This window comes from Scyliorhinus canicula, chromosome 13 (genome assembly GCF_902713615.1).
Source record: "Scyliorhinus canicula chromosome 13, sScyCan1.1, whole genome shotgun sequence".
In the NCBI taxonomy this organism is placed as follows: Eukaryota; Metazoa; Chordata; class Chondrichthyes; order Carcharhiniformes; family Scyliorhinidae; genus Scyliorhinus; species Scyliorhinus canicula.
Genome location: NC_052158.1, coordinates 11,050,583 through 11,070,725, shown reverse-complemented (window position 1 = coordinate 11,070,725; position 20,143 = coordinate 11,050,583). Strand labels below are relative to the sequence as shown.

General features: G+C 45.7%; 1 protein-coding gene across 2 annotated transcripts; it reads right to left on the bottom strand.

Moving 5' to 3' along the window:
* Positions 1 to 3,022: 3,022 nt before the first annotated feature.
* Positions 3,023 to 19,771, bottom strand: LOC119975736 (nuclear factor 7, ovary-like). Of its 2 annotated transcripts, XM_038815563.1 has the most exons (6): positions 19,342 to 19,771; positions 19,158 to 19,253; positions 18,832 to 19,065; positions 17,939 to 17,961; positions 11,664 to 11,779; positions 3,023 to 3,805 (listed from the first exon to the last, which is right to left on the bottom strand). In XM_038815563.1, exons 1-6 carry the CDS (start codon positions 19,750 to 19,752, stop codon positions 3,255 to 3,257), a joined length of 1,431 nt encoding a protein of 476 aa, XP_038671491.1. In that variant the 5' UTR covers positions 19,753 to 19,771; the 3' UTR covers positions 3,023 to 3,254. The 2 variants fall into 2 exon arrangements, with proteins under 2 accessions (XP_038671491.1, XP_038671492.1); XM_038815564.1 differs by lacking the exon at positions 19,158 to 19,253.
* Positions 19,772 to 20,143: the final 372 nt, after the last annotated feature.

Below are 20,143 nucleotides of genomic sequence, written 5' to 3'. Positions count from 1 at the left end.
CCATGGTTCCAGCCATCCATGTTCCAGACCTTGACCACCTCATGGTCATACAGACGATGGAGCAGTCTTGGGCATACACGCTCATGCCACGGATCTCTCCGAGCTGGTCTCAAATGATCGTGTGCAGTTGCCTGACGGCGGCTGGTCCACCACAGCTATGGTGGGTAAGCAAGTGGACCTGAGATCATTCCTCATCTGCATGGATGATGGCTCCTTCCGACGATGCAACAGACTGGTGCTGCGCAGAGTTCCACGCCCGCCACCCAACCGTGATGTCCTGCCGCCCACAATGCTTCCTCCAGACGTGCCCTACCACAAGGCCACCAATCAACCAGCAATCCTGCCAACCTCTGTGACTACCGCATTGGCAGCTGTCCCGCCTATCCACGTGCAGGCGGCCCCTGATCCACCCTTGAGGCGGTCAACCAGAATTTGTCGCCCGCCGCAAAGACTAAACTTATAGACTGAACTTTTGCACAATTCTTTTACCTCATCCTTTTGACCTCTGTAAATATCATTCTCACCGTTTCATCTGCCTATATCTGCACTAGCGACACCTTCCTATGTATATAAGTTCATTTTAGCACATTCTGTATATAGTCACACACTTATACACGTCCACACACACATGCACCTTACTATTTATTATCTGAACACAAATACTGTAAAAGAAAAAGTGGGGGAGATGTCATAATATACATCTATGTGTATAATGGAGTGCAGACAGGCAGTGATTGACACACAGGATGACCAGTAAGCACACAGAACAGAGCAGCCAATCACCAGACAGGACACGGCCACTATAAAGCCAGAGGGCACCAGTTTTCCCGGGCTCTCGGGACCAAGCCTCTGAGACAGTCAGAGCTCGTGAGCTAGCCAGTGCAAACACCATGTGGTAGCTAGTAAGTCTGGTCAGGCTAGTGTCAGGTCTCCATTCAAGTCAGCATAGTGTCAACCCACAGTTGAACATGTATTATAGTTTAGATGTTAAATAAAATCGTGTTGCATCTCATCAAGTGTTGGAAGTCTGTCTCTCACTACACTGCATCAAGTGCAGTCCACATCAACCCAGCCAGCCCAATACATCACTCAGCATATGTGGGAACAGTGCGGAGGGAAGCTTTATCTGTAACTAAAGACATGCAGTAACTTCCCTGTTTGTGTTGAAGGAAAATGTAGTGGAAACTTTACTCAATTTAACCCTGTGCTGTGTACCTTTAAATCAATACCAGTGCCCTTGACATCAAGACACTGAATCACTATGAGGAGTGGGGATCCTGGCTAAATGTTCCCATCCCTAAACTAAGGACAGTGAGGCTAACTGCAGTACTTCAGCTCAGGACAATTCTGACCAAATGAAACTTGGGTCTTTCGAGTTCCAAACATTCCTTTGCATGTCACAGTCACTGAGTTCGGAGGTGGAACAGACAACAACAAAGATCTATCCATCTATCTATCTGTCTATCTGTCTCTCTCTGTCTCTCGATCTCTCGATCGATCTATCGATCTATCTATCTATCGATCTATCTATCGATCTAGCTATCTATCTATCGATCTATCGATCTATCGATCTATCTATCGATCTATCTATCTATCTATCTATCGATCTATCTATCGATCTATCTATCGATCTATCTATCTATCGATCTATCTATCTATCTATCTATCGATCTATCGATCTATCTATCTATCTACCGATCTATCTATCGATCTATCTATCTATCGATCTATCTATCTATCGATCTTATCCACTTTCTCTGGCTGCTTCTGTCCATTATATTAGATTTAGTAAGAAGTCTTCCAACATCAGATTAAGCCGGTTGGATTTTAACTTGGTGTTGTAAGACTTCTTACTGTGCCCACCCCAGTCCAACGCCGTCATCACCACACCAGATTAGATTTAGATTTATTGTCACCTTTATCGAGGTACAGTGAAATGTATTGTTCCAGGCAGATTGTTCCATACATGAAAAATATCAGACATATGATAAATACACAATGTAAACACATAGACTTGACAACGGGTGAAGTATTTGGAGTATAGTGCTACAACAGTAGAGAAGATGCATAGAGAGATCAGTTCAGTCCAGAAGAGGGCCATTCATGAACCTGGTGACAGTGGGGAAGAAGCTGTTTTTGAATCTGTTAGTGTGCGTTCTCAGACTTTTGTATCTCCTGCCCGATGGAAGAAGTTGGAAGAGTGAATAAGCCGGGTGGGATGGGTCTATGGTTATGCTGCCCGCTTTACCATGTCAGCGGGAGGTTTAGACAGGGTCAATGGATGGGAGGTGGGTTCGCGTGATGGACTGGGCTGTGTTCACGACTCTCTGTAGTTTCTTACGATCTTGGGCCGAGCAGTTGCCATACCAGGATGTGATACAGCCAGATAGGATGCTTTCTATGGTGCATCTGTAAAAATTGATATGTCAATGTGGACGTATATTTCTTTATTCATTCTAAGGAGACTGTTGCCGTAAATCACACGAGTGGAAAATACACCGAATTGTTCTGTCACAATATCATGTGCAGTTCAGGGCAGTCAAACCTCCTAAAGAATGTGTTATTTAAGATTCAGTGAAAAGGAAACCCCTCTTACCTGGGCCTATTACCGGGTGGACAATTCCTCCTTCTCCCAGTGTCGGCTCCAAATCTGATCTCCCAGTAACCGTTCTGCTGGGTGGGGCCTTCAGGCTGTGGTGAGGTCTGACTTTCACTGACATCACACTGACCTCTGCTGTCAGCAACAGGGCGTCATCACTCTGAGTGATAGGAGCTCCAACCAATCCACTTCCTCATTTCCTCAGCTTTGACAAAGAGTCATTGGACTTGAAACGTTAGCTCTTTTCTCTCCCTACAGATGCTGCCAGACCTGCTGAGATTTTCCAGCATTTTCTCTTTCGTTTCCGCTTCCCCATTCCCCGGAAACCCACCTCCCTTGCTCTGAGTAACAGGAGCTCCAGCCAATCAGCTTCCTCATTCCCCGGAAACCCGCCCCCCTCACTCAGTGACGACACAAACAACATGTTGAGTTTCTGCTTCTTGGATTTAATGATGAACTGTGTAAACTTTGAGAAAAACTGTTTCTACTCCAGTGGTTCTCAGATTGTTTTGTTTGAAGAATCATTTTACAAATGTAATCATGGAGCCCCCAATGTAAATTATAATTCTCTATAATAACCAGAACATGAACAGGTTCCATCAGTTTACAGCTGGCAGGAGGCAGGGAGACAAAATTATATTATGGGATGGATCTGTTAGTGACCTTTTATCCTGCAGATTGTCAGAGGTGCAGAGTTTTTCCCATCTTTGTTTGATCCCGGATTGAAGAAGGGAAAGATTCTGTCAGTGAAAGTGTGGGTGAAAGTGTGTAGATGGGACATGTTGTCTGCATCGTAAAATGACACTTGTCCACCTTCATGGTCTAGGTAAACCCCAATCTTACCAGGATTCACACTCAGGGTGAGGGGGGTTCGAGAAGGGGTGGTGTTGGCAAAATAACCAATTTCAGGAATCAACCATAGAATCCAGAATCCTGTGTCAGTGCTCGGTTTGATTCTCCTTTTCCTGTCCACAGACTCTCGGGCCACTCCCAGAATCCACTCTGTCTTCTTCCCCACCCCCACCTCCCAGTAATGTCTCCCTGATGTGAATCCCTCAGATTCCAGGACAAAGGGCCAGGAATCAAACCTCTCCGGGATGTCAGGGAGCGGCTGCCATTTGTCTCCGAGTCTCACACTGGTCCGGTCCTCAGACAGATGGAGCCAAGGATTCGCTGTGTTCAGATCCAGAGTCAGAGAGGCTGGAGCTGGGGGAAAGTTAAAATAACACAATCAGTGATTTAGAGAGTGGTGTTGGTGGAGGAGAGAGTGTGACGAGTAAGGATGAATCCCGGAGGAAGAGAGGGAAAGGGGACAAGGAGAAGAGAGGATAGTTCGCAAAAGAGAAGGGGGGATTGTGAGGGGAAGGGGGTCCATGGGGGAGACATTTCAAAAAGGGAAGGCGAGAATGAGGAAAGAGATGGAACTACACAGAGGGAAACAGAAAGAGATGGATTGTGGAGGGGTGATTTTGGGAGGAGAAAACAGGACAGTCGAGCTAGTGACTGGAAGGGCAGAGAGCAGGAGCATGCAGTGGAAGAATGAGAACAGACTGAAGGAGAGAGTGAGCAGGAGGGTTTCACAGTGAGATTGAGAAAGCAGCATGACAGGGGGATTGGGAGGACAGGTGACAAAGAGAGAGCAGGTTGGTGAATGCAAAAGTGGGACAGTGTGAGAACAAGACAGTGGGAAGGTTGGTGAGAAGAGGAGAGTGTGCAATAGAATTGAAGAGTGTTAGAGAGTGTGGGGGTGTACGAATGTTCAAGCTGGGATGGGGAGTTACAGCGGAATGGTGAGGGAAGGGAAAGCAAAGGAAGTTTCGCAAGAGTGTGGGTAGTGAGAGTGGCAGAACCTGAGAAGGAATGTGGGTGGGCGAAAGGTGTAAGATCGAGCATGGGGCGGTGATGGGGGGGGGGACAGTACACGTTCATGACAGGGGAGAGAGTGGGGAAGGGAGAGAGAAAGATTGTGGGAAGGTCAGATGTCAGGAGAGCAATAGTTGGAGAAAGGGAGAGTGGAAGGTGAGCGAGATTGTGTGGGGAAAACGGGAGGGAAACGTGCAGTTAAGAGACTGATGGGAGAGTAGAGGGGAGGCGTGGGTAGGGGAGAGAGTGAGGGTTACGGAATGCACAGAGTGAGACAGCAGGGCAGGAGAGGGTATGAGTGACTTTGAGCTGAGATTGTGTGAAGTGAGGGGAAAGACAAGGTTGGGAGAGAGGAAGAGGGGTCCAAGGGTGAGGAGGGAAAGAGCTGGAGAGAGCAAGTCAGAAGTGCTCTACAGATGTCACTGCACAGGTTAAACATAATCAAGTCTGTTGGATAGCTTATAACATTTATATTTCAAGAACTCAACAATTCGGAGCAGGATGAGGGCCCTCAAGGCTGCTCCGACATTCAGCAAGGCCACGGTTGATTTGACTGAATATATAGTAATGATCCAGTCGTCACATCTCATTGGGCTGGAGAATTCCAAACACTGACAAATTCTCTGACAGAAAATAAATTCTCCTAATCTCATTCTTCAGTGATGACCCATTTTAAACTGCCCCTTAATGCTCGGCCTCCACAAGAGAAAGATCCACTCAGCATCACTACTGTTGAGTCACCTCAGAGTTTCATGAGTGCAAATAAGGTCACCTCCCATTGTTTTGTACAGGCCCAACTTGCTCAACTTCCTTCATAACACCTTCACGCCAGGAATTAATCCAGCGAACATTTCTCCGAACTGCTTCTAAGCTAATTATGCAATTTATCTCAAAATTACTCACTGTATTCCAGATGATGTCTTATTGAGGTACTGCATAGCTGTAGCAACAGTTGCATATGTATATATTTGATTCCCCTGGCAGTAAACACCAATTTTCCATTTACCTTTCTGATCAATTGCTGTGATTCATGTACTAGAACATCCAGATCCCTCTCTACTATTGAGTTCTGCAGTCTCTTGGTACAAAGCTGACCAGACCCAAATGTGTTACTGTCCCGGACAACACTCGCAAATTTGTTTATGCTCCAGTGTTTGTCAGTTGACTAAATTTGAAATTCCACTTGGTAATGGGAGAAAATACCCACAAGATTCCATAGTTTGAAAGAAGAAGAAGAATTTTATAATTCAACAAAGCAAACAGTCAATACTATCTATTTCATATTCTAACACAAAAAAATGACGTGAGGTAAATATGAGTTAACAGGAAAACTGTGGTTGAACACATGGCAAACTACAGACAAATTACAGATATGACAAAGGTTAATCACACAAACCTTCCCAATAACCCGCTTATAAAATCATAGAAACCATACAGTGCCGAAGGAAGCCATTTGGCCCATCGAGTCTGCACCAACCCTTCAAATGAGCACTCTACCGATCTACGAGTGTCCACCTTGCTCTAACCCCATAATCCCATAACCTAACCTACCATCCCTGGAAATTAAGTGTCAATTTAGCATGGTCAGTCCACCTAATCCACACATCTATGGACTGTGGGAGAAAACTGGAGCACCCGGAGGAAACCCATGCAAGCCAAAAATACAAAAATATTTTTATTGACCTGGACTGCATAAGGGTGTATTTGATTTTTTTCCAGACATGTCACACGTCAGGTAATAAGGAAACCTCAAGTGGTAATTAACCCTTAATACCCATTCCAGCATTTCAGGAATCTTTTACTTTGGTCCTAATTGATTGCATGGGACCCCTGTCTAAAATGAAAAGTGCGAATCAATATTTGTTGACCATAGTAGAGATGTCTACCCGATTTCAAGACGCCATTCCATTCAGAAATATTACAGTTAAGAGGGTTGTAAAGGAATTAACTAATTGTTTTAACCAGATATGGAGTACCAACAGAAATCCAATTAGATCAGAGATCAAATTTTATGTCAAAGTTATTCACGGACATTATGCAGAGTTTAGGGATAAAGCAGTAACTCAAGTGCATATCATCCAAAATCAAAGGGACTGTTAGAATGGTGACACTAAACTTCAAAGACCATGTTGAAGATCTCCAGTCAAGATTATCCAAAGGATTAGGACAAAACAGTGTTTATCATTTGTGCTATTTGCAATTAGGGATACCCCTAATGAATTGATAAAATTCCATCCATTCAAATTAATTTATGGTCTTGAGGTAAGAGGACCACTTAAATTGATCATCGAGAAACTGATGAGTCAGTGGTCTGAGACTACATTGTTGGACCATAACTCAAACTTTAGGGAGATTTTGTTTCCAATAAATTTAACGTACCTAATTCTTTTTTTTGTTCCAATTTAGGGGAATTTAGCATGACTAATCCACCTACTCTGCACATCTTTAGGTTGTGGGGGTGAGACTCATGCAGGCATGGGGAGAATGTGCAAACTCCACACGGACAGTGATCCAGAACCGGGATTGAACAGGGGTTCCCCGGTGCCCTGAGGCAGCAGTGTTAACCACTGCACCACGTTGTCATCCTTTTGGGAGAAATTAACTGGATCTCACGAGTTGGCTAGAAAATATCTAAAGCTTTCACAGCATGTGATGAAACAAGAGTTAGATAAGAAATCACAAATTTATAGTTTTGTTAGTTGGGAGAAAATATTAGTGTTATGACCATGGTAGGTGAACCATTGAAAGCAAGATTTAATGGGCCATATAAAACTGAAAGGACATTATTTGATAAGAATGCCGAATAGAAGGAAAACGCATAGAATGTTTCATATGAATATGCTCAAAAGGTATATTGATGGAGAAAGAAAGAGGGAGGTGGTGTTAGTCATTGTAACTCAGGGAAAAGTGATAAATCCAGATGATTCTGTATTTGGCATTCCACAAATTACATTGGACGACGAGGAAGTGGTAATGAATTGGGATCAATTACTGAATTACCTTCCGTGGGAAAATACAAGTGACCTGAAAGTGTTATTACAGTCACATATTGCTATATGTGGGAACAGATGAGGAAGTACTAAAGTAATTATATAGGATGTAGATGTAGGAGATGGAACTCCAATTGAGCAACATCCATACTGACTCAGTCCACCAAAGCTAGTACAGATACAAAGGGAAATTGAAAGCATGCTAAAGAATGATATCATTAAAATGAGGTGCAGCGATTGGAGCTTCGCCCATTGTAATGATACCAAAACCAGATGGAGCACAACGATAGTGTGTGGACTACAGAAAGATCATTGCAGTTACGCAGTCAGATTCATATCCTATTTCTCGTTTGGAAGACTGTATTCAAAAGGTTGGACAAGTGAATATTATTACCAAACTTACTTAAAGGATAGTGGCAAGAACCTTTTTCAGACTGAGCAAAGGAAATTTCTGCTTTTTAGATGCCACATCGTCTGTGTCAGTTTAAAGTTATGCCATTTGGATTTAAGAATGTGCCAGCAACATTCCAAAGATTAACCAAAAAGGTTATTTCCGGCCTTAACAATCGTGCAATGCACATGCACGATTTGGTAGTGTTCAGTAAAACGTGGAAGGGGCATTTGGAACATTTCGAGGAATTGTTCGATTGACTGCGGGAGGTCGGATTGGTGGCAAACTTGGCTGAAAGTGAATTTGTGAAAACTAAAATCAGATTCTTAGGCCATACAATTGGACATGGTCAGATGCCCCACAGAATTTGAAAACCATAGCTAGTGGGGAGTTTCCAATACCAGCAACGAGGAGAGAAGTTCGGAGATTTCTGGGCATAGGTGGTTCTACCACGAATCCATGCCAATGTTTAGCAGTTCAATTCCTCCACTGACTGAACTTCTGAAAAAGCCCAACAAATTTCCTTGGAGGTCAGAATGTCAGGAGGCATTTGGCAATCTAAAAATTGTGTTAACCACCACACCAGTGTTGGTGACACCTAATTATGCCAAGCAATTTAAGGTGTGAGTGACGTGGGTGCTGGACTGTTGTATAATGAAAGAACAGAAGGCCTGTTCGTTATATTTTTTCAGAAACTAACTAATCATCAAAGTAAATATTCGACCATAGAGAGGGAGGCATTGAGATTGGTATTGGCGTTACAACATTTTGACATTTATGCTGCGAATAATTCATTGGAGACAATAATCCATTAATGTTTTTGGATAAGTTTAAGGATCAAAAATCAAGACTGTTTGGATGTAATTTATTGCTACAACCATTTAACATGAAAAAAATACAAGTGGCAGGAAGAGAAAAGGTGATGGCAGATACTTTATTCCAACTTTGAGATGTGAGATGACTGAAACCTTCAAAGGCCGAAATGAAAGACTGATTGGGCTATCTTCATGTTGAAAAGTGCATACTGAAATGCAATATAATATGTATCTCATAGAGTATTAGTAGTGTTTAGTAAAGAGGAATGTTTAGAGTTGAATGGGTTTGGAAAATTAAGCCAACTTACCGGGGGGAGATGTGACAAATTTAGGAATTTCAGATATGTTGTAGTATATGTTTTTGGTACAGTAATCGTTGCAAGCCTGGGTTAGTATGTGACTGCTGCAGTAATGTTTCTTTTAAATCCCAGTTTGAAAGGCAGCTAGATTTTTGGACTCGGGTGTGCAAATAAGGCATCATAAAAGCTTGGGCTCATGGACTTTTATTTATATCAAGAGGGTTCCCTGGGGAGTAGACAATAAGAGATATTGTGTTGAAACTTAAATAATCAGATTATGGGATTTGAGTGAGATAGGATTATGTAACTGATGGGAGGAGCTAGGACCTCTAGCATGTAGGCAGAGTGTTCTTTGGCGGGAAGGTGAATTGAGAAGCAGTTTCTAAAGAATATAGCTTGAGATTCTGCATTATTCTGACAGGCTTCAGATCTCCCTTCAGACATTCTCAAAAGATCTCTATCCAAGCAGGTATGCTGGGTCTGCTAACTCAGTGTTCTTCAAAGTTGGGGGTGCGGCCCGCGGGTTGGTGTCGGGAGGGTCGCGGAGCCATTGCCCACGGCGCTCCCGATCGCGCAAATCCCCACACAGCAGCCAGCTTTTCGTAACGCCGGCTGCAAGCAGCCGCGAACATGTTAAAAAAAAAATGTGTCCGCATTGCGCATGCGTGCACGAATCGGGCACACATGCATTGTGCGGCCGCTATTTTTTCAAACGGTTGCAGCATTTGGTTTTACAAGTTCTGTAGTGGTTTTTATTCATTTATTCATTTATTTTGTTCATTTAATTATTTTTCATTTATTTTATTCATTTTATTTTTTACAAGTTCGGGGGGGTTTTATTCATTTTTTTCATTTATTTTACTCATTTTTTTTATTTTTTATACAAGTTCAGGGAGGAGGGGGGGAATTCAGAACTTTGGACAGATGGAGACTCCATACTTTCCGACACCAGGAGGCTTCACCTTCATCCAACAGGTTCCATTGGAGGAGCGTATACGAGGGCCACAGGGAGCCAAAACCATTTCCTCCATTTTTGTCAGCAGCATCAAAGTAAGAGAAAATGGTGGGTTGCGCAGGTCGGCCGGCGTGGGTCGCGAAGGTCGGCCGGGTTGGGTCCTGAAGGCTGGCCGGTTGGTAAAAATGGGTCCCCGGAAAAAAGTTTGAAGAACACTGTGCTAACTGTATTTAAAAGTACTTTTTGACATAAGATGGGTTTGTTTGAGTGGAAACAATGATAGTAGGTGAGGGAATTGTTTCATTGTAATGTTAAGTGTTGTTTAATGGATAATTCAAAGCTATTTTCTTTGTGATGCTCACATGAGTAATACTGTGTTAGCAATAGCGTTTGTTTTAATACAACGATATCCCTACTTGTGCGTGAAATCACTCGCGGAGCGAAGTATCCTTTCCTCACAGTCTTACAAATTAAATAAAATATTGGAGTTTCTGTTCAGTATCCTAGCAACTAATGGAGTCTGGCCTGGGGTAGTAGTAGTTTAATATGTCAGCCGTGTCCAAGTAAGACCTACACTCTCCTTGGCCTTCACAATTCCACTCTCCAAACCGAGACTATCCTATTTGAGTTTACAACTTTTGCCAGTTGCTCATTTAATGTTCTTTTAATGTTGCTGACGCTCTCAGTCAGTCAAAGGAAAAATACATTAGTTGCATCCAATATCCTTCACATGAAGTAGCTAAGAGGGATTTAGATCTCAACATTCCTCAGTTTTGCACCAAAATCATACATAGTATTTGCGATCTGGTTCCTGCCAATGCCAGCCTGGCAATTATGTAGCAGATACAAAGTAGCTGGACAGTGTTGTCATCTATAGGAGAAGCCATAGTGAATCGTCAAACTGAAGAGCTTTTCTGTACAAGTGGACTCTGTGTAATTTTGGTCTTCCATTGGATAGTGGACTAAACGTAAATACCGTGGTGACAAGAGCAGGTCAGAGGCTAGGAATAATGAGACATGTCATTCAACTCCTGCCTCCCCAAAGCCTGTCCACCACCAACAAGGCACAAGTCAGGAGAGCGATGCAAGACCTCCACCTTGCCTGGTGAGCAGCTCCAATAACACTCAAGAAGTTCTACACCATCCACAACAAAGCTCCATCATTCAGTTCACTCAAAGAAATAGCCTCAGTCAATTCAAACTGCTGTGTCATCCTCCCTTTTCTCTATTTGATCTTATTTTTGCAAACTCTGTGCCTGTGTGAAAATTAAGAAGCTTTGTCTACTCTACTGTTTGAATCTTGAACACTTTGATAAGATCCCCTGGTGTCCTCCCTTTTATAGTGCAGATGCATTTCCTCGTGATTAAGGAGTCGAATTCCACCTCACAGATGAGCTGCATTTTAACATATTCTCTTCAAAGTCTCCATACCTTCCTGATAATAGGTTGATTAAAAAGGTTTTGCAGAATTCCAAAAGCAGACACTCCAGTCTCCTCTACAAATTGGGTTTCCCATCCTGAGATTGGTGCTCTATTCCTCTGGTTATACAGATCCCTTCACTGCTTTGACACACGGTGCTGATGGCTTCAGACACTCACCCAGAGGAACCCACAGAGAGTAAAATATGAGAATGGAGAGGCTCCTGAGGATTAACAACTGGAAACGTGAAAATTTAATCCAGGACTTTAGAGTCCCGTTTATCCATTCCCAAGTAGATTTATAATCAAGAAAATTAATCTCAGAGTTTTACCTGGGTTAATTAAGTGCAGCATTTCTCTCCACATTGTGTACTGCAAAGGGCCGTTGAACTTTCCAATGGGTAGGGCGGCATCAGATACTGAGAGTGATGGATCGGCATCACTCAACCTGTAAATATTAAACAGGCGATGTCACAAATCATTCCTTGCTACAAAATTTAAGAAATGGAAATGTCAGAGATTATTTGAATGATCCACCTGCCCCAACATTCCCATCTATCAGCACTTTTCACGTGAGAGTGGAGGTAAAATGATAATCTTAGTTTTATAACTGAAGAAAAGATAACTTGGAAATGCAGGAGCAGAGACAGGAAACACCCATGTCCAGAAAAAGATTCATAGTCTGATAACAGATTAATTACCAAGACATCGCCCACATTGAGAAGATGCACACAATCCTCTGAGACTGAGCTGCTCTAATTCTGGCCTCTTGATTAGCTTTGATTAATGATGCCCGGCTATTGGCGGCTGAACCTTCAGATGTCGGTGTTGCAAATTCTGGAAATCCGTCCCTAAAAATCTCCCCCTCACAATTCCTCTTTCTCCTTTCAGACAAGCTCAGAAACCTGGCTCTGGAATCTTTGTTAATATTTCCTTGTGTGACGCGGTCTCAGTTTCTGTTTTGGAAGTTCGAACACTCCTATTCACCAATGCCTAGAACATGTAGACATGATTTGGGTGCCTCCGCACGCACCACCCACGCCTGTCCTCTACCCCCTCAAAAAACCTACTCATCCGTGCGATGGTCATATGTGTCCTTTGGACCACTTTAAACTGAATGAAGGTTAGCCTTGCACATGACGAGGTCGCATTCACCCTTCACAGAGCTTCAGCACACCCGGCCTCCACCTCCTCCTCCAGCTCCTCCTCCCACTTATGCTTTATATCCCCCACTGGGGCCCCTTCCCAATCCATCAGCTCCTTATAGCCCTCAGGCACCTTCCCCTTTCCCTATCTCCTCCTTTGACACCACCTTGTCTTACAACCCCAAGTGCGGAACCCAGGAAAAGACGGCAACTCTCGCTTTACAAAATCCCAAATCTGCAGGGACCTGTAACCGTTCCCCCTGGGCAGCTCAAACTTTTCCTCCAGGTCCTCCAATTTCGTGAAACTGCCCCTAACAAACAGGTCACTGAATCGCTCAATCCCTTCCTGCTGCCAGCCCCGAAACCTTGCATCCAGCTCTCCCGGTGTAAAGCTATGATTATCACAGATCAGTGCCCACACCGAGGCACCCTTCAGTCCCAAATGCTGCTTTTACTTCCCCCACACTCTCAAGGCTGACACCATCAGTGGGCTCGCGGAGCGCCTGGCCGGCGAGAATGGCAGAGGCGCTGTTCACAATGCCCTTAAGCGTGTTCCCCTGTAAGAAGGCTCCATCCACCCCCATGCCGACCCCTCCCCCCACCCACCCATTTCCTGACCATGGCATTGTTCACCACCGACTAGTCGTTCATTATATTCGGCAATGCCAGCCCACCCACCCCCCCCCCCCCCCCCCTCCTCACCCCAACTCCAAAATAGCCCTCCTGACCCGAGTGGTTTTTCCCGCCCACACAAACCCAGAGATCAGCATGTTAACCTTTTTAAAGAACATCTTCGGGACAAAGATCGGGAAGTTCTGAAATACAGGAACCTTGGCAACACCGTCATCTTTATTTTCTGCACCCCTCCCACTGACCATAATGGCAGCACATCCCACTTCTTAAAACCCCCTTCATCTGCTCCACCAGCTGAGTAATATTCAACTTGTGGAGCTGTGCCCAACCGGATGTCACCTGAATGCCCAGGTATTGAAACTCATCCCCACTACCTTGAACAGCAACTCCCCAAACCTCCTCGCCTGCCCTCTGATCTCAATCGGGAACACTTCGCTCTTTCCCATATTTAACTTGTACCTGGAGAACTAGCCAAAGTCCTCCAAAATCCCCATAATGTCCCCAATGCCACCCAATGGGTCCGAAATGTATAACAACAGGTCATCCAAGTACAGTGAAACCACCTCCTCCCCCGCACAATCCCTTTCCAATCCCTTGATGCTTGTGGCTCTATGGTGAAGGCAAACAGCAACAGAGAGATTAGGCATCCCTACCTCGCCTCCCCGATGCAGCCTGAAATATCCCAAGCGCACCCGGTTCATCCGCACACTTGTGACCTGTGCCTTGTACAGCAACCGGGCCAAGCCACAAACCTCTGCCCGAACCTGAACCACACCAGCACCTCCCACAGATATTCGCACTCCACCTGGCCGAACGCCTGCTCTGCATCCATTGCCACTCCCACCTCCACCTCCTGCACCTCCGTTCACATTCACCGACAACTGTCTCTCTTTCACAAACCTTCTTTGGTCCTCGCCTATCACCCGCGGGATGCAGCCCCCAACCCGCGAAGCCAACACCTTTGCCAACAACTTTGCGACTACATTCAATAGTGATATTGGGCGGTACGTCCCACACTGCTCCAGATCCTCGTCCTTTTAAAGATCAAAGAGATGGATGCCTGCGATAATGTAGGGGGGAGTTTCCCCCTCTTCCTAGCCTCGTTGTATGCTCTCACCAACAATGGCCCTGGTCCCCTCAAACTTTTATAAAACTCCACCAGAAATCTATCCGGGACGGGGGTCTTCCCTGCCTACATCTCCCCCATACTCTCCATCACCTCCCTCAACCCAATAGGGACCCCCAATCCCTGCACCAACTCCTCATGCACCCCCGGAAATTCCAGTCCATCCAGGAACTGCCGCACACCCCCCCCCCCCCTCCCCCCTGTGCCCTCCCCGCCACCCACTGCCAGCTGGGGGCTCCAGCTCATAGAATCTGCTGTAAAAAGATTCAAACGCCCACCCATTCACCCACACCGGGTTCAAAACCACCCTTATCATCTTGTCCTTTACTCTGACAATCTCCCTTGCTGCCGCCTGCTTCATCAGCCGGCATCCTCCTCGCCTTCTCACCATATTCACATACTGCCGCTCTGGCCCTCCACAGCTCCCCCCACCACATTCCCCGTGGACACTAATCCGAACTCCATCTCAAGCCTCTGCCTCTCCTTCAACAACCCTGCCTCCAACACCTCCGAATACTTCCTGTTCACCCTCAGGATTTTGTTTACCAGCCTCACCATCGCCGCCTTCTCCCCCCACCCCCCAGTCCACTTGCAAATCCACCCAGTACGGCGCATGGTCAGAAACCACAATCGCTGAATACTCCGAGTCGACCACCCTCGCCAACAGCGCACCGTCCACCATAGAAATGTCAATCTGGGTGTACACCCAGTGCACATGGAAGAAATATGAAAATCCCTTTGCACTCGGCCTCCCAAACCTCCACAGGTCCCCCTCCCCGCTCCGGTCCCTGCCCATGTGCTCCATGAACCTCCTCAGCTCCTTTGCCTCTGCCAATATCTTCCCCGGCCTCGGGCTCGAAGGGTCCAAGCTGGGCTCTGCAACCATATTAAAATCCTCCCCCATCATCAACCAGCGCGAGGCCAAGTCAGGAATCTACCCCGGCACCTGCCTCATGAAGTCAACATCATCCCAATTTGTGGTGTAAGCATTTACCAGAACCACCGGCATTGCCTCTAGTTTCCCACTCACTATCACAGACCACTCTCCCGAATGTGCAACAATGTTCCCCACCACGAAAGCCACCCAATTATTCACCAGTACCGCCAACCCCCCCCCCCCCCCCTCCCTTTCGTCTTCATTTTCAGTCCCGAGTGGAACACCTGCCCCATCCATCCTTTCCTCAGCCTTGTCTGGCCCCCTATCTTTAAATGCATTTCCTGTAAAATAGTCACACATGCCTTCAGGCAACTCAGTTGCACAAACACATGTGACCGTTTGACCGGCCCATTCATCCCCCCTCACATTCCACATTATCAGCCTGGTCGGGAGCTTCCCCCCCCCTCCCCCCCCCTCCCTCCCCCCCCCCCTCCCTCCCCCCCCCCCCCCCCCCCACCCCGCCGATCAACCATATCCATTTTTGGGCCAGCCCTCGGCCAGTGTCATGGGACCCTCCTGGTCCACCTTCGAATGTCCACTATCATCACTCCCTTTCCAGCTACGCCACATCAACCACACCCTTGTCAGCAACCATCCCCCCCAAACAAAACAACAACCCCACCCCCTCCCCCACTTCCATCTCCTGCCAATGCCCCACTGCACTCCCGTTAACTAGCCTGCCCAGCTAGCATGATAGCCCCGCCCAATGCCTCCAAACCCCCCAATTTCACCACCATCCCCTGTCCACGCTCCCCCAAAAGCAGAAAAGGTGTCCTCACCCTTGATGTTCCCCTGCAGAGGGCCTGCCCTCCAAACACCCCACCATCGAAACAAAAGGAACATTTCAAGGGGAAAAGTTTCCCGAGAACAAAGAATCATTCACACAAACTCCTCCAAAGTTCAATGTCCTCCTTCTCCTGCCAGTCCATTGTCGCTCACGATCTCCAACGCTTCCTCTGGCATGCCAAAATAATATTCACGCTTCTGGAAAGTCACCCAGAGGTGGGCCGGGTACAGCACCCAGAACTTCAACATCTTCTTAAAGAGGGCAGCCTTGACCCGATTAAACTCGGTCCTCCTGGTCACCAGTTCTGCACCCAGGTCCTGGTACACCCACAGCTCGTTCCCTTCCCTGGTGCACTTCCTTGTCTGCCTCGCCCACCGAAGAATCTTCCCTTTATCCAGAAAGCGGAGAAACCGCCCCACCATCGTCCACGCCGGCTCGCCCACTTGCATCTCCTTATCAACGCCCTGTGCACTCGGTCGACTCTGGTTGCGGTAAAAGACCTTCTCCCCCATCAACCTCTCCAGGATCTATGCCACATTCCTGCCAGCCTCCACTCATTCGATACTTTCGTGTATCGCCACAATCCCAAAATGTTGCCATCTGGAGTGGTTCTCCAGATCCTACATATTTTCCTTCAGTCTCTTCTGTGTCTCCCACATCACCCCCATCTCAGCCACCAACGAGGCCAACTGCTCCTCGTGCTCCCCCACCCACTGCCTCCTCCAGTTTCTGGATTGCCCAGCCCTGGGACTCCAGCCTCTGCTCCACTCTCTCGATTCCTGCTTTAACCGGCTCCACCACTTTGGCCATATCCTCCAGGGCCTCCTTCCTCTGCTGGCTGAACTCAGCATTCAGAAACTCCACTAACTGCTCCGTTGACCACTAGGTGGGCAGAACAGCTCCTTGCTCTCCACCATCTTATCCTGTGGCGCCCCTCAGAGACTCTCCTGCTCCAACAGGAGAGCAGCACGGCAGCACGGTAGCATTGTGGATAGCACAATGGCTTCACAGCTCCAGGGTCCCAGGTTCGATTCCCGGCTTGGGTCACTGTCTGTGCGGAGTCTGCACATCCTCCCCATGTGTGCGTGGGTTTCCTCCAGGTGCTCCGGTTTCCTCCCACAGTCCAAAGATGTGCAGGTTAGGTGGATTGGCCATGATAAATTGCCCTTAGTGTCCAAAATTGCCCTTAGTGTTGGGTGAAGTTACTGGGTTATTGGGATAGGGGGAGGTGTTGACCTTGGGTAGTGTGCTCTTTCCAAGAGCCGTGCAGACTCGATGGGCCGAATGGCCTCCTTCTGCACTGTAAATTCTATGAACAGCTCTTTGCTTCTCGCCCCACTCCTAGTGCATGGATGTATCCACCAGCCACTCCAGAAGAGTCACACCTTTCCATCGAAAAACTTTGCCCTTCAGAAGGGGAATGGACCAAAATATACCACCTTGAGCGGGAGCCACCAAATGTACATTAAAGGTGCTATATAAATACAAATTGTTACTGTTGTGGATGTTATCGGAATGAAACAAGCTTGTATTAGAGTATGAAAATAAAACCCGGTTCTCCTTTAAGGTGAGACTTTCTCGGGTCAGGTGCTGTGCAGGTGTTTGAATGACCCACACCTGGAAACATGGACGGTGTGTCTCTCTCAGGGTTGGTGGGAAGGTCACTGCCTCACAGGGAGACTGCAGCTTGTAAATCATCACTGCGGGTGATGAACATGGTCCTGATATTTACATGTCACCACGTCAATTAATACAATGTTAGAGAACAGTTACTAATCATTCAATAAAGGATGATTCTGCAAAGAAAGCATTCATGTGGGAATCATAAAATGAGTTATCACCATCCAAATAATAAACCTTTTAAAATATAATGGTGGAACTGTAAGCAGGAGAGAAAGTCACTAAAATCCAAAACACAATTCTGAGTTATTTTTAAAAAAATCAAACTCTGCAGAGTTTGAGTAAAGAACATGTCCTACCTTCTCTTCCGACAAACTCCCATCTGAAATAAATAAATAAGGGTGATAGTAACAGATTTCAGAAGGATACAGACACAATGGTGACATTAAGAGACACTGAGGCAGATGTGATTTCACACGGAAATATAAAGTGATGCAGTTTGGAAGGAAGAACAAAGAAAGGCAAAATATACTAAATATTACAATTTAAAAGAAATACAAGAACAGATCATCTGGTTGACTTCACATATATTTAAGATTGGTATAAAAAGAGGGAACTTTATTTTTCCAATGAATTTTGATCATCTGGAACAAGCTGGCTCACATGGTGGATGAAATACATTTATTGGGAAATTTCAGAAGGGATTTGAAGATATATTTGTGAAGGGTACAATTGCCCCCAATCAGGGTAAAGAGCCGGGGCAGTGGGACTAATTGGAGATCTCTATCACTGACCAGGTACAGACAAGATGGAGAAAATTGTTTCCCCCTGTGCTGGAGAATTGATGATATTATTAAGATAATCTTTGCGTCAGATACTGGAGTCAACATCAATCCCGCTCACAGACACAGTGCCTCTCATACCCGCTGTATTAGACACACCCACACACTCACATCGTGGGAATGGAACTGAATAACAATGTCAATTCCAGGAGAAAATTACATTAATTGAGCAAGGAAATAATTCCAAACAAGTGTCCAGATCGGGACAACTCGTTCCCGGGAGCTTGTTGTATTTCTGGGATTCTGCAGTAGGGGAGCGGTTAGTTCAATGACAACAGCAGAAACTTCCGGAAATGGACAAAAACACGATTTAATTTTTTTTTCAATAAAGTCTACATTGATTTTACAATTATCACCAGTTATTTTGTGACTGATGTTTCACTGAACTGACCCGCAATATATTCCCTCACCTTCAGAAATATCAGCTCGTCTTTTTGCTCCATCTGTTTCTGCAACTTTGAGATCTTCTCCTCAATAGAATTTAAATTCTCCTGAATCTCTCGAAGGTTTCTCTCCATTGGTTCTAGAATCCTCTCCTCTTCTTCCCTGAGATCTCTGAGTAAACGCTGCTCTTTCTCAGTGAGAATCTGGTGCATTTTACTGAACTCGGATGTGATGTGGGTCTGCAGACTGCTCGACTGTTCCTACCAAATGAAATGCGAAACATAATTAATGTCCCGCGATAAAGGGAACAAAACTAACCGAGATCCCAGAAAATCAGCACGGGAGACCTTACCCTGACTTCAGAAATCTTCCCTTTCTGTTTCTGTTCCGTTTCTAGAACCTCCAATTTCTTCACTGTGAGAGAACCCAAGTTAAATTTCAGCTGATCCTGGGATTGGGAGTAAAAATACAGAAGTGTGTTGGAAGTACACATTGCAATAAAGTAATTAGCTGATAAAAAAATGTCACTTTTTTACCTTCTGGATTTCAACAGCTTCTTTAATCGGCAGAAAGTTGTGAGATTTGTGTTCCCGCGAATCTCTGCAAATCAAACAGATCAATTTCTTGTCAGTTTCACAAAACAGCTTCAGTTCTTCCTGATGTTTCTCACAGTGAAGTTTCCTGAACTTCTCTTTTGGATTCAGCTTTAATTTTCGAGCTTTCTCGGCCAGATTCGCTAAGGCCCGATTTACCCTGAGGTTTCTTTCCGGAAACTCCTCTCTACATTCCGGGCAGGAGTTTATCTCCTTCTTTTCCCAACACTGGGAGATACAGGAGCGGCAGAAGTTGTGTCCACAATCCAGGATTACTGGATCAGTAAAGAAATCAAGACAAATGGGACAAATTGTCTCCTCAATCCAACTCTCTGCTTCTTGTCTGGAAGCCATGTTCACACTCAGCACTTCCTTATTTAAACCGATTTCAGTTTCGATATTACAGCCTCAGCGATTTCCTGATAATCACCCAAGAAAGAAGCTTATGGTGTCTTATGGATAACGGAGGGGAATAATAGAACCCTGTCGGGGCGATTTGGGCTCCAGGGAATGTTGGCTGTGGAGAGAGGTGGGGGGGAGATGGGTGGCATTGAGAATCGATTGCACTTTTCTCGAGTATGAACTCGCTGCCTATCACAAACCCTCCGGTGAAACTCGGTGTGAGATCCACACCCAGAAATTGAATTGTTTTAATTTTTGCAGCCACTCACTCTAACGCAATAAATTCCATAAATGTCAAGAAGCTATTTTCCACAAAAGGCATAGGGAAGGTGTTTAGAGAATT